Here is a 14,241-nt window from a genome sequence, read left to right as displayed (position 1 = left end):
CTCTCAATTTCTGGCACATTTGCCCATTCAGCTACAGTTACAGCTCTTAAAAAGAAGAATTGAGCAGACCTAAACTAAATAGACATGACCTTTCATGTCTGCTTTTTCATCGGCTCCCAGCGCTTCTGCCAAGGCTGCAGCACTAAAGGAATGTGTCTATACAGAGGAGTCTATTGGCATTCATGTCCACGGTACCGCACCAACCTATTCAGCACAGCCTGGCCATCTTCTGGAGAGGCCAGCGATGAAAGAAAGTCAGGCACATAAAAATGGTCTTTGTCCTGGAGCCCACAGACACTCTTCCCTAGCAGGCTGCATCCACATACCTTAGAAATCAGAGCATCTTTGCTGTCAAAAGATCAGTTCAGCCCTAAGAAGGTAATGAAATCCTAGGAAAGAAAATTAAATCCTGGAAACTCACTGCTCAGGAGCCAAATCAGACATTTAGATAATGAACTGGAATTGTTGATAGCTGCTCAGCCATTTATACACATGACTCATTATCTCTCTGGGCGAGACACACAAGTAAGAGTTTTATTTGCTCCAGTCAAAACAATTCTGTTTTTTCAACCTTAAGCTGAGGCAAGGGAGCAGTGAACCTGCACCTTCTTAAATGCATCCCCCTCATCCCAGAAGACTCATGTGCTAAATAAATACCTCCACTTTTCCAATCAGTTAAATTTGTAAAGTGTACGGTTGGGCACCGGACTTTCAGTACTTAACTGTATGTATGCCTGCTCCTGGACTTTGTCTTCACTCCAGGGAGGTTCTGCTGCATTCAGTCAGCTCATTTGAACGGAAACCAAGATAATCTGTGACTTGGGACAAGGCACCCTTGTAGTCCTAGAAGTAACTCACAGAAATTAAGTTATTGAAAAGACAACTTTTCAATAACTTGTCTATAGGAACAAAAGTCACAGTTTTGAAGCAGGGATATTGCTGCCCAGAGCTCTGTTGTCCCATTTCCTCCTGTGCCCTCCATTTCAGCCTGCCCAGCAGCTTTGCTCTTTGCTACAGCCTCCCGCGATACTGGAAAACCAGGGGCAAGATGCACATTGCTTTGCAAGCAATAGCGAGAGAAAGCCGCAGGGAAGGTGGGGTAATTTCTTGACCCCAGGCCCTTAGAACAGAACAGACCATTCAGCAAAGCACAAGCTAGCTTAAAAACAAACCAGCGAACATGCCAGCGTCAGAGGCTGCAGGTTCGTACGTCCACCCAGCTTTAGCGGTGATGAGGCAGTGGCACAAAGCCCACCGAGATGCACAAAACACTGCCCGGGTGCCAGCAGCACCCAGGAGGCTCGGCATTCTCCAGTACTCTATGGGAGCTGCAGAGCCATGGAGCATTACAAAAAGCACTCCACACTTTTGAGACTTGATTAACACAAAATTTCCTGCTATCTCTGTGAACTCTGGACAGATTTGAGCAGTAAAGTCCATTTTCTTTCTTTCCTTTTTTTTTCCTTTTTAAAATCCTGTATATTTAAAAGCATTCCAGGATTCAAAGGAAATTACAAAGAGGGACACCATCAATAGCTGCCCTCATGGCATAAAGAGGAAGGTAATTTGTAATCAAAAGCTTTGGTTTAAAGAAAACCAAGAGGCATTAAAACCACACTAGAGTCAAGTCAGACTTCCATACACACACAGTTTCTACCACCTGGCCAGCAGTCAGAAGGAGCGGACACAAAGCTCACCTTTGGCAGTTGTGGTGTGACCTCTGTTGGAACACCCTGGTCAAAATTCCCAGTAACTAGCATGGCCAGATGGATGCTGCAGCTGGTCCAGCTGTGGGAAGGTTTGTCCAAGGCCGTCACCAGCTAACCTGGCTCCATGTGCTGGTTAGCACAACTCAAAGCCCGGACGAGCCTGGGGGCACCCCTGGAGACAGCCAGGAGGCCAGGTATCTGGCTAAACCTACACAGTATGTATCTCGAAGAGGCAAAGCATACATATGCATAGTATGCAGGGGCTCCTGGGAATGCTGGCTTGACTGTAAATTAGCGTTAGCCTAATTTCTCACAAACATTAATGCTGCCTTGAATGACAACAGGAAACATTCCTGTTTGATCCCATTCCCCTCTAATATATGTATGCTATTACTCATAGCGGGGTAGTGAAGACAAGGTTTTATTATGACTAATTTTATGGATCATGTTTTATCTAGTACCAATACCTACTAACTGAACGCATAACACACACAAGTCCAGAAGTGTAACCTTTAAACAAGATGTTTGCCATGGAATGGAGCAGACACCAGAAATTCTGCAGGGTTTGAAAACAGGACGGTTTGAAGCAGTGACAGACCCAGTTGTCTGGAGCCAACAGTCCATTACCGTAGCATGACAGCAAAGAAATGGCTCAGTAAAATTCTCTTTTGAGGCGTTTTCTCACTCCCTAGCCTTGCAAAGCTCCCTTAGACTGCCACAGGAGCTTCACCCCAGTAAGGGAATGACTCCCATACATGTACATCTCAAGCTTTGCCAACATACAGTTCTAAGCAAAACCCACGTGAGAGCTGATAAGACACCTGCTTCTAAACAGAAGAGCTGCTGGAAATGTGCAAGCCATATTAAAACTCAGACATTACGCAGTTGACCGTTCGAAAACTAGCGAGAGAACCACCACTGGCAGAAAACCCCAATTTCAGAAAAATGAAGCTTTGTCGTCATTGTTGTATCAGGTACCAATGCGTTGCATTTGTGTATTTTGGACTTGCACAAGTAATCTGTTAAAATAGAGCACTTAGTCATTGTTTTGAAATATGACCTAACTGACTGCTAAAGGAAAGGCTGGTTTAGCTTTGTAGCCGTGTTCCACTTGTGTACATATTTTGGTTTGTCTAGACCTGAATAAACTAAAATAACTAGATTCTTGGTGTCTGTTTGGTGTGCTGGATCAAACCAGACCAGGAACGCTATTTCAGTGACACCTCAGCTCCCATCCCACCTCGTGTCACACCTCTCTGAAGAACAGCAGTCCCGTGTCATTGCTGCCAGAGCTATCGGCAGTTTGAGCACTCCTAGCACCACTTCGCTCCCAGCCACGTTGCAGAAGAACGCCAGCCACGCACCCGTTTCTCACCAGATGCGTGCCACATGCCAGGGACTAACTAAAGGGGCCAGGACCCCAAGCCGCGGGTGCCAAATGGGGTCCAAGGGATCAACTGCAAGCCACTGGCTCCAAGTTTCCAGGTGCACGGGGACCCCAACGGCGAGGCACGGTTCAGGGCTAATTCCTGGGAGGAGTGTCACGCGGAGCCCCAGGTTGCGGTGCCCTGCGTGTCTGTCACTGTGCCAGATGTTGGGGACCACACTAAGGTTACACGTGAGAGTTGTTTCACAAGCATCATATACATTTGGGCTTCCAGCTCCCAGGAGGGCTGGCTGGGAGCTGTTGGAGCTCATCAATCAGCACAGCTGCCCCACAGCCACTAAGGGAAGAGCCTCTGATGCATCAGAAGCGGTAAATACTGGTATGATTCATTAGTGCAGTTTTATCTGCTCCAAGATCAGAAGTGGGGTTTTCCAGCAATTAAAGAAAGTTTGCCCACAATAACCCCCTAGGACTTGCCCCTGGTTAGAAGACACGCTTACTCCAGCAGTACAAAGTTACCCTGAGTTTGTGCAAGATGTAGCCCCGAGTCGCTGTCTCTGTTGGCAGAAGAGCTGCTCACTGCGGCCTGCCCCCCGTGGCTTTCCGGCCCCAGCATCAGCTTGTGCCCCCCACCCAGGATGGGGCCCCCCCACCCAGGATCAGGGCCCCCGCTGTGGGTGCCGGGCAGCAGCAGCCGGTGAAGCAGGCAACAGGCAAGATGGAAGACTGAATTAACAGCATCTAAGTTCTTTCATCTCCAAATCCCTACAAACCTGAACAAAAACATTCCTGATAATTCCCTATGAAGCTGAACAGAAATATGTCTGTTCGTCATGCCTGTCCCCAGATGACAACGGAAACGGGGCTTTCTGATCAACACCCTTCCTTTTCTACAAGCAACTTACTTTTTTTAAACTTAAAAGCGAGAAGCTACTAGAAAAACACTTTTAAGATGAACGCCGCATCTGGCTTCTCTGCACAACACAGGCCAAGGCATTTTATCTAATGAATCAGCGTTGGGTTCAGTAACCTGCTCTTGAACCAGCTCTTCAAAAAGAAAAAAAAAAAGGAAGGAAGGAAGGAAGGAAAAAAAGGCAATCCTAATAATATTCAGTGTTGGTTCAGACCCACAAGACTAGAAAAAATGGGGTTTAATCCAATGTTTGCCACCGACTACTTTGTGATTAAGCAAAGACGAGGAACTGAAGCAAGAGAATGAGGGAAACTAAAGTTTTCAAAAATTATGTTTAGCAGAATTCTTATGGCTCTTAAGAACAGATAATTAGAGAGGCTATAAATGCAAAGCACTAATGTGTATCGGCAACACTGAATCTGCTTTCTGAGGAATGGCTGTAGATGTTTCTTCAATACCTCACAAATAAAGACTACGGCCAGAACAGTCCAACTTTTTTCTCCCAAAGAAAACGTGCAACAAATTTTCCCGATGCCCTTTGGGAGCAATGGGACTTCACTTATCCACAGTCGTTACTGAAAATCCCCACGGCCCCAAATAGGCGCCTGCACCCAAGGAAAGGGGAAGAAACCCTTGGGCGAGGCAGCCCAAGAAGCTACAGAAGGGGAGAGCAGGGAGGGTTTGGGTCAGGAATTCCTCCGCAGGGCAGCACAGCCCTTCCCCAACATCTCCACGCTGGAAATGGCCAAAGTAGCCAGAGATACACGACGATCGTTACAAGGAGCCGGTTCATAACTCAGCTGCTTTCTAGTAAAAAAAAAAAAAAAAATTAAATAAATAATAATTAAAAAAAAATCCCGGGACTGCCCCCAAACCCTGCTCTCCTCCATCTTTCTCCTTCCATCCCCCAGCTCCTTCCCCAGGCAAAAATCAAAGCCGTCGGCGGCAGAGGGCTGGCGAACCCCGACCGCGAGTTTCTTGCCGAAGGCTCCATCCACGCCAGCCCTTTTCCCCCAGGATTTGGGAACGCTCCCCGCCTGCTAATACAGAAATAAACACAACCTGGGCTTCAAAGTTTTAGGCGAGGAGGTTTGCGTGCGAAAAACTCGGGCTGACCCGCCGGCTCGGGGGAGGCTGGATACCACCAGGAAAGCTTTCAACGCGGGTGGGGGGACGTGTCCGTCCCCCGTGGAGGGGCTCGGGGGGGGGGGGGAGGGCTCGGGCTTAACCCACGGGGGTTTTCCGTGAGCCGAAACCAACCCAAGCCGACCCCGCGCGGTTTCAAGCGCCTCCTGGAAGCGGATCGGGGCGGGTGGGGGGAGCGTGTGTGCGTGTGTCCCGTCCCCCCCGGGAGAAACGACCCCGGACAAAAGCACGAGTGCGGCGGCGCGGGGGGAGCGGCTGCCGGCGAGGGGGTGGGGGGGGGCAGCCACCCAAAGGCTCCCCACCGCACCCCAGAGAAGGTAAACGCGGTCCTGTCCTCTCCCGGGGCAGCGCCCATTAATTTTCCTTTTATTTTATTTTTTTTATTTTATTTTTTTGTTGTTATCATTCTGGCAAGCGGTGAGGTTTCCTCCTGCGGTCGGTTCGGAGGCCGAGAAACGGGGAGGGGCAGAGGTACGAAAAGAGCGGAGGAAGATTTTTCTTTCTTTCTTTCTTTTTTTTTTTTTTTTTTTTTACAAAATAAACCACATTTTTTAAAACCCCAACTTTGCGATGCAAGGCTTCCCGGCGCGATCAGTCGCCATACTGACGATTTCCCCCCCCCCCCCCCCCCTTCCTCTTTCTTTAAGTACGGACTGAAACCAGGCCAAAAAAACTTTTCTCTGCCCCTTCTTTTCTCGCAGGCACTAGAGTGAAATGTGCACAAAGAGGCCCAGGGAGCCGTGTTTTCTTAACTACAATAGCAGGGCTAATTAGATCATAGGAGCGAGTCAGCGATACTGTAACAAGTAGCTAAACAACACGGGCGAGGAGAGGAGGAAGAGAAAGTTTGCACCTTCGGCACTCACCGATCAGACCTCCCACCAGAAAGGCGATGACTTGGAAAACCAGCAAGATCCCCCCGACGATGCACAGCTTTTTGGTGCTCATGTTCTCGATGATGGCCCCAGCCATCTTCGCCCGACGCTTAAAACCACCCCCCCCCGCTCCCCGATTTGGGGCGGGGGGGCAGCAGTAAGCCCGGACTTAGGCGGTTGAACGGGCTGACGGACCGCCCGAGGTTCCGCACTGATTGCCCGGCCGGGAACCGGCTTTCTTGAACCGGTCCCCCCCCCCTCCCTCCCTCCCTCCTTCCCTCCCTCTCGCCCTGCTCCCGCCGCCGCCAGCCGTGATTGTGGCCGCTGCTCGGTTGCATGTGGCTGCTTTAAAGGAGCTGGCAGCGGGTCACATGACGCCGCCTCCGCCGCCCCTCCCCGGTCCTTCAGCCCCGCCGCCGGGCCCGGCCCCGGTCGGGTGTGTCGTGGCCGTGTGCGTGTCCCCCCCCTCACTCCTCCTCCGTGTTTTCTCCAGAAGGGGCCGCAGCCGACCGGCCCGGCTGCCCCGCGTGTGTGTGTGTGTCGTTCTCCCACCCACCCCTCAAGGCAGGCAGCAGCCTGGAGGCGGCCTTGGGGGGGGGGATGCAGCCGCCTGCCTTTACCGGCGCTGCAGGTGAACGGCGCGGCTGCCTTGTCGTCCCCCCGCTTCGCCCCGGCCCCGAGGAAGATGAAGGCACCGCCTGCCTGGTATCAAGGAAACGTTTCGGCAGGACGCGCGGAGCGGGCGGCTCAGCCTCCCCCGGCATCGGCGGGCGGGCTGGGCTTCCAGCTCGGCTCAACTGCGCTATGACGTTTTCTCCCATCTTCTGACGTCCCCGCGGCTCCCAGGCAATGCTTTGTCCTTCCCTCAGCCCTTGCTCCCGTTCCCCTCCGTAGCTTCACGCCCGGCGGTTCTCCCAGTTGCCCTCCCCACGTCCCAGACGAGGCAGGGCCGGGATGCTGCGGGACCAGTCCCGCTCCCTGGAAGCCGCTGGACTCCCGCTCCGAGGCGGTCCGTCTGCTCGTACGTGACCCAGAACGAGCTCGCTAACCCCTGCCACCATCTCTGGGTTTTAGCGTTAGTGCCTTCCCAACCCGCACGGGATACCACGAGGATCCGTGCTACGCTGTCCCGTTAGACACGTCCCCTTCGCTGCGCAATACCGCCGCGTGCAACCGAAACTGGACGGCGCGCCGGTGAAAACACTCCTCGAGGACAAGTAAGCCGTGAAAGGAAACAAATGGTGACAAAAATGCCCGCAGGAACTGTCAAAACGAAAGACGGGTCAAATATTTAGGGGCACGAACCAGTAACAATCTGAAGCAAACAGGAACAAGAAAAAAAGTTTAGAAGAAGCCAATGCAAAAAACCCGACAGAAATCACAGTAAGATGGCCAAAGTGTTGGCAATGCCATGTGGTGGCCCTATAGCCGAACCCACCGGGATTCCAGCAACTTGTTCGGTTTGTTCGGGATACAGAGAGCATCTGCACACCGATTTGCCTTGCCTGGCCTAACGGGAGCTTTGCGCGTTACAACGATACAGGTAAGCAGCATCAAAAACGAATCTAGAAATTCAGGGAACAGTAGAGAAGCAGAGGGCACAGGGTTTGACTCGTTAAGGAAAGACCTTACCAGCCCTTGCCCACACAACGTATAGCCAATGCAAGGAGGTGAGCGCAACAACTGCCGTGCATTCGGTGTTTTTTTGATAGATGTTTAGGAAGAGGTCCCCTTCAGAAAGGGGGAGAGTACGCGCCCCTGCCCCGGATCAGGCCTCAGTCACCGCCACTAACTCGCTGCCTTTGCGCCCTTTCCATGACCACAAAAAGGACTGCAGCTGGCAACTCAAGTCTTCCCCAGCAAAGTGGGCAAATTCCTCTCCCGAGTCTAAGAACCTGGCCCTCCGAGGTTCAGCATGTTCAAAGGAGCATTTAACGCGCAGGACCCCCAGGGTGGCAGAGACACGCAAAGATGTAATGCTGGAGGCCAACCAACCATAATAGTGAAGTATTTTGGATGATGTAGTAAGGATGTGATACTACAGTCAAGATCCTGGATACAACAGAATCCACCTGAAAAGGATTGCAGCAGTGATCCCCAAATGCTTATGCTGGTTTTCTAGCACTAAGTCTTTGGCTTCCAAAGTTGGTCTTGAAAAAATAAATGAAACCAACCTCATGTGCTACTTTTGCATTTTACTTCTGTCATCTTTTCTTGATTTGCAGAGCTAACAAATTCTCTTCTTCCAACCATCAGGCTAGTAATGTAAGTTGGAATATAGGTGTCAGGGATAACTTTAGATATTTTGTGACTGTGGGACAGTTTATTCTTTTAGGATATTGCAAGTTTAACTTTTTTTTTTTTTCTTTAGTTTAGCTTTAGCTTTCCTTTTACATTACAGTTATGACTTCATTGTTAAAAATAGCTCTTAATGGACAAGTCCTTCGTACCCATTATGAACCCACTAGGATCATTCACACAGACATGCTTCCAAAAATCAAAGCCTGTTAGTGACTTTTTGCCAAGACAATTAAAGACTTAAAATACCAAATACTTCATACTGAAATTTAAAAAAAAACCAAAACAAACCCACATAGAACAATTGCTATTAAAAAGGCTTATTTTGAAATACCTAATACTAATTTTTCGGATGACTATCTAACACTTAATGTTGATTCTGAGTGATGACTTCTGCTATTTTCCCTGTTGGAAATGGCAAAAGCTTTTGAATTTCGTTCGTTCCCTTACAGTCTGCAATCACCACTGACTAGGAGAGAATCTTGGCAAGTCCAGGCTGCCCTTTGAGGTCCCACAGCTACCCAAACACAAGGATGTATATGACTGATCACCTCTGGAGCCACGAATGCCACTAAATCCAATCTGCCTTAATGACTCTACAAAAGTTACATGGTGCAATCTTCTGTTAAATGTCCCGTTTGTTCCAAGCAATTTATTTCTGGGAAAAAAAACCTGAAAGGTAGAGCTAAGAAAAAAGAATAAGAAAATAAAGAAAAAGAATACCATAAGACAAAAAATGTTGAGTGAAAAAAGTAAAATAATAAAAACACAGGAAACAATACTTCACATTTATAAGGCACTTTCCATCTCTACCACATTCCTACATCTTTAATACTGCAATGTTTAGAGATATTAATCACGTGTGACTTTTGACATGCATCCAAAGGGCGTATAGAGCACATACCATAGTGAGCTGGGACCTCTCTTTTGCCAGAAAGTGACCATGCACAAAATCTCACAAGAGAGAAACTGGCCCACAGTGTGTTAGAAAACACATCTCTAGCCATCTTTCAGCTGTTTACAAACCACAATTTCTATCTCTGTAAGGTCTCCAGAATCAATCATCTGGGAATTCATCTACTTGCCGCTTATTACATTATTTTTTCCTGACTGCTTTAGGCTGTTTTGAAAGCCTCAGCTATTAAAATAGCTATCCTACAGTCCGCCCCAGGCAGGAGGAGGAGTCGTTCCACAGAGAACTCTTTGCAGGGTTGGGCCTAGAGCCCAGATTTTCAAAGTGGTTTAGCTGCCAAAAGATATAGGTAAGGGCTCAGTGGGATTTCCACAAGCTCCTAGTTTTTGGTGCTACAAGTTACTGCAAAAGTTCTGAGAAAACTTCCTTTGGATGCTCAGTTTGCACAGAGGTCAAACCCTCTGAAAGTTTCACTATTTTTTCTCCTCTGTTGTCTCATGTCAATTGGATGCTTAAGAGAAATAATTTGAAAAAAAAAATGCTAGAAATAAGAGGTATTTTCCAAACACAACTGTAAGAGAGGGACATACACTACAAATACAACATAAAGGCTTGACAGAGGAACATCTATGATCTGGATTAGGAAGCCAAATGGCATGATCATAGCAATAATTTCTAGCTTTAGAAAGCTAAAAAAACCCCAACAAACCCAAACCCAAACCACCCCAAAATCAAAACCCCCACCACAGTTATTTGGACTTAAGTTGCTGCATAGAAGTTCAGTATTGAGCTGCTTCATTTTTGCTCTACAGAGGCAAGTCTGGGGTTTTTTTGTTAATAATAGCAGCATTGTTGTTTACACCAGCACAACAGTGGACTCGGATCCCATATGTAAAATACAAAGTACAGTGGTGGACAAAAAGCTGATTAAATCATGGTCATCTACCACCAGATATAATCTTTTGAACTCTAGTTTGTACTTGCCCACTTTATTTACAATATAGCCTGCAACATAACAACAACAGACCTGTGGGGATTAAGCTTTGGCTCTGGTCTCCAGTTTGTAGGCTATATTTTCCAGTGTGGGTATTGGCGTTGCTTGATGCTATGACTGCAGTTTCTTGTTTTGTTTGGGATACACCTAACACATTACAAAGTTACCCCTAATAGTAAATAATGTGTAGTTTGCTGCTACGGGGGAAAGACAATTAAAAGCGTTCAGAAACACTGCTTACTCCTCAGTACTCCTAACTGCTTTCATAGGTAACTTTCTGGTTTTGGTCTTTTACAAATACTGATAACATGGAAAATTTTCTCATAGAACAGGAAAAGGGCGTTTTCTGTTATTTCTAGTGCACACACAGATGGTGGGGAACATTTTATCTTTGTAAGAAAAGCCTTGTGTGGCGCACACACACACACAAAAATGTGTGGGGGTTGAGATTGGTCAGTAGACAGAGATCTACAACTCATAACTACCCACTGCGGTTAGGATTAGGAAGAAAATCGACAGGTATGCAATATTTCATCTTAAGCAAGCCCCACTCTATAATGTAAATATTTTAAGTGATTTCCAAGCCCCATTGTAGTTCAAGGCTAAACACTCATCCACTTATTAGGAACCAGGAAAGTTGAGTTTTGCCACTGTTTATACATCTGGGAACTCAGAGCTAGGCTTCTTTTTTTTTTCTCCTGCATGACACCTCTTAGTTAAGTGTCACCCAGCCTGCTAGATCTAAGATCCCATGCTGTTCTTCAGGCTTTACATGTGCAATCCAAAGCTCTATCTCTGCCAGGAGTCATGGACTCCTCGTGTCATTTCTTTGATGACAATATGGCAAGAAAGAAAGGAACAGGAACTTAGCAAGGGAATTACCCAGCCACCTGGATTTTAATCTTAAAGCCCACAATGACCACAAATAGCTGAGAACAGAAGACCTACAGAGTACACCCCAAAACGCCCACTCCCAGCTGGTTTGTACTTACTGGACTCCTCAGCAGCACTGGGTGGGTGGCAATGGCCAGCTTAGGTCCTTCAGAGCAACCGGCTCCACTCAGCTGTCCCTCTGTCCTCTGCTTCCTCACCAAGTCCTGCCTGTCTCCGTAAGGAAATGGGCAAGAAAAGCCGTAATTCATTGGGTGTGGACCAGCATCTGAAAAACATTGAGAACAGTCACAGATAACTTTTCTGATGGCTCTTCTCTGATATGCTTTCAGTCAGATGACAAAGCCTTCCTCACATTAGGATGAAGCTTCAATAGGGGCATCAAGGCTTCCATTAAGTATGTGAGACAAAACCAAGCTGATAATTTGACAGAGAGCACATTTTAGCTTGCTGAACTGAAAGTGCAGACTTGTGATATCCTGAAGGAAGGGCCAATAACAGTGCAGTAAAATAATTTATTAAAGACTGTCTGAACTAGATTTTAAAATTTTATTTATAGTCTTTACAGTTACCGTGTGGTTACAAGGCTCAAGCCCTCCAAAGCAAATCTGTGGAAAGACTTTTATTCAAGTCTGCCAAGCTGTCTCTTTCAGCCATTAATCCAATCATCAAGAGGCAGAGTTTCTGCAATGGGATATCTGAACAAGTCTAGAGAAGATTTATCATTAGTCTATCACTAAATTTCCAAGTTCTTCCATTCAAACCTCTTCTGTAACATCACAATCATCTGGCAGTAAGTACAGCTCTACCTGAATACTTCTAATTGATTGATTAAGTAATCACCTGGAGGCCCAAAAGACTTTGCTCATCAAAACCACTCCTAACAACCCCCATCCCCACATGACTACCTCCCACCTCTACAAAATCCATTTAGAAAAGCCACAGCTCAAAAGCCACATAACTCAGGTCACTCGGAAGGTTTTGCTAATCCACAGTTGAGGGATGACAATATACCATGCTGGCCTGGTCTAAATTTGTTGTACCAATTCAAATGGAATCCCTGATATTTTTGACAAGCGCAAATTTGTGTGATCAGTGTGTAGTGGACCATGCATCATTGGCCAAGGTTGTGTGCAGCCTCTCACAACTTTCCCATGGACCATTTTGCCAGTTCTTGCCTCTTCTCAGTCCTCTTGAAAATGCAAGCTTGGAGCTCTGCTCTTTTATTTTGTCTTAGGACTCTCTCTATAGCTGGGCCTTTCCTCAGCCACCATCCCTCACACTGCATCTCCTACCTTGCATCAAACTTCTGCGATGGCTTTTACCACGGTCACTCCACCTCTCATAGGGCTTCCTGCCTTGTGTTGAACCTCCGTATCAAACCCTATCCAAAACTTGCCACTTCTGGCATCTACCATAATATCATGGTTTTCCTTCACAAAGACCTTTGCAGTCCGGCATTTCTCTACCTACATGTCTGTGTTTTCATCCACTCCAGCGATGGGCATCACAGATAGCAGCTCAAACATGGCACAGTTGGATTAAGGGCCCCCAAGGAATTGTATATCTGAGTAGGCAGCACATGCAGGAGCATGAAACATTGGAACAGCTTCAAGTGTACATCAATCCTGGGAGACTGCCTTTCGCCAGGTTTGTAACCTCCTCAAAAGCAAGCAAAGAAAGTTGTATTACTAATAGATATGGATACTTTAATATTTAAAATTATGTCCAGTATGCTATCTTAGGACAATAAGATTAGCAAAAGTAAATTCCTTCTGCTAGCTGAATTATACAATTGTTTATAGTAAAATCATCATGGTTCAATTGCTCCTATCAGTGTTCAGAATACAAAGAATGAATTCCAGAGGGTTTTTTTGACAGCCTCTTACCATTTCTCTGTTAAGCCTTTATACTCCCATGAATCCCATCCATTCTAAGTTTAGCACTGGAGACCAAATTAGCAGATGCACATAAATTTAAACCAAAGCCATTTTTCATAGTCCCATGAGAAGTGAACAAACGCACATGGGCTGTGCATTGGTAATGGTGGTACCTGCTGCAGAACTCTAACACCAAGCAACATGCTTTAATTCAATTTTAGTAAGAGCTGATATTAGTTAATTAAGATGACAGAGGCATGAGAGATTTAATTGAGTTCCAGTGGTAACAGTCTTGTAACATCAGATGAAAAAGTTGGTAAATATGAACTAGCTTTATCATTTTATTCTTCAGTTATGTTAAATAACATGCAGTTTTGTAGGTTGGCTATATTGGTCATTGTAAAAAAGGATCTGCAATTCTCCAAGTTTGCACTGTGTGTACGTGCAGAATGAGTTAATGCAATTTGAAGACTTGGAAGTCTTGAGAAAGTAGAATTTTAAAGTTAAACTAAAGCAATATATGCACCCAGCTAGTGTCCTTGTGCGACATTCTCAAAATACCACCTCAAACCAAACATAAAGCATGTATTAGTTCTAAGGATCTCCTAGAAAGAGACATCTGTTTTGGAACAATCACAAAGGGCTATCGCCAAAACTATCCCGTAATAGTTATGAGCTGTAATTTGACGTTTTAGATACACATTCCTCTTGCCAAATAATATCATATTTTTGCTCTTGGCAGAGAAAATAAAGAGAAGCATATATCCAAGATGAGTAATTTAGTACAATGTAATCAAGGCAAGCTGCCCCACAGACTAGGGACTGAATTAGAGTTAGCAAGATAGGGGGTTTTGTCCTCTTATAAAAGTGTGTGTATCATACAGGGGAAAAATTTAGAAAGAAAAGTGGTTTTCTTGTTAATCTTATTTTCCATCTGAGCCCAAGTGCAGGCTCTTATTCCAAGAGCAAATGATTGGAGGTGGGGTGGCTAAAGCAATTATTGCTGTGAGCTGTGGTCCTTGGAGGTTTCCATCCCTGTAGATATACATCATAGTAAAGGAACCTTCCACTCCTCAGCTGTCCCAGTTCACAACCCAGCATATTTATGTTAACCGTCACTTATTTCAAATTACATCACTATATTGGGCTGTAAGTGGAGCTGGCCAAGAAGCACAGAAAGATCCCAAACCTGTGAGGAGGTGATCCTAGGCAGAAAAGGGCAGCCAGCAGTAACA

General features: G+C 46.4%; 1 protein-coding gene across 2 annotated transcripts in view; it reads right to left on the bottom strand.

Annotated features, from left to right (window-relative positions):
* Positions 1–12,783, bottom strand: part of WLS (Wnt ligand secretion mediator) — a 44,432-nt gene extending 31,649 nt beyond the window's left edge. Inside the window, exons 1-2 of one of the 2 annotated variants that reach the window (XM_049808460.1) lie at positions 12,600–12,783; positions 11,228–11,394 (exon numbers count right to left, since the gene is read on the bottom strand). Coding sequence is in view for 1 of the 2 variants with exons in the window: in XM_049808459.1 (XP_049664416.1) it covers positions 6,022–6,127 (106 nt within the window). In the remaining variant the exon portion in view is untranslated. Of the gene's footprint in view, positions 1–6,021; positions 6,291–11,227; positions 11,395–12,599 lie in introns of those variants that run through there. The other variant, XM_049808459.1, reaches the window with a different exon arrangement.
* Positions 12,784–14,241: the final 1,458 nt, after the last annotated feature.

Source organism: Accipiter gentilis, chromosome 8 (genome assembly GCF_929443795.1).
Source record: "Accipiter gentilis chromosome 8, bAccGen1.1, whole genome shotgun sequence".
In the NCBI taxonomy this organism is placed as follows: domain Eukaryota; kingdom Metazoa; phylum Chordata; class Aves; order Accipitriformes; family Accipitridae; genus Astur; species Astur gentilis.
The sequence above is the reverse complement of the archived record's forward strand: the minus strand, read 5'-3'. Positions and strand labels throughout refer to the sequence as shown.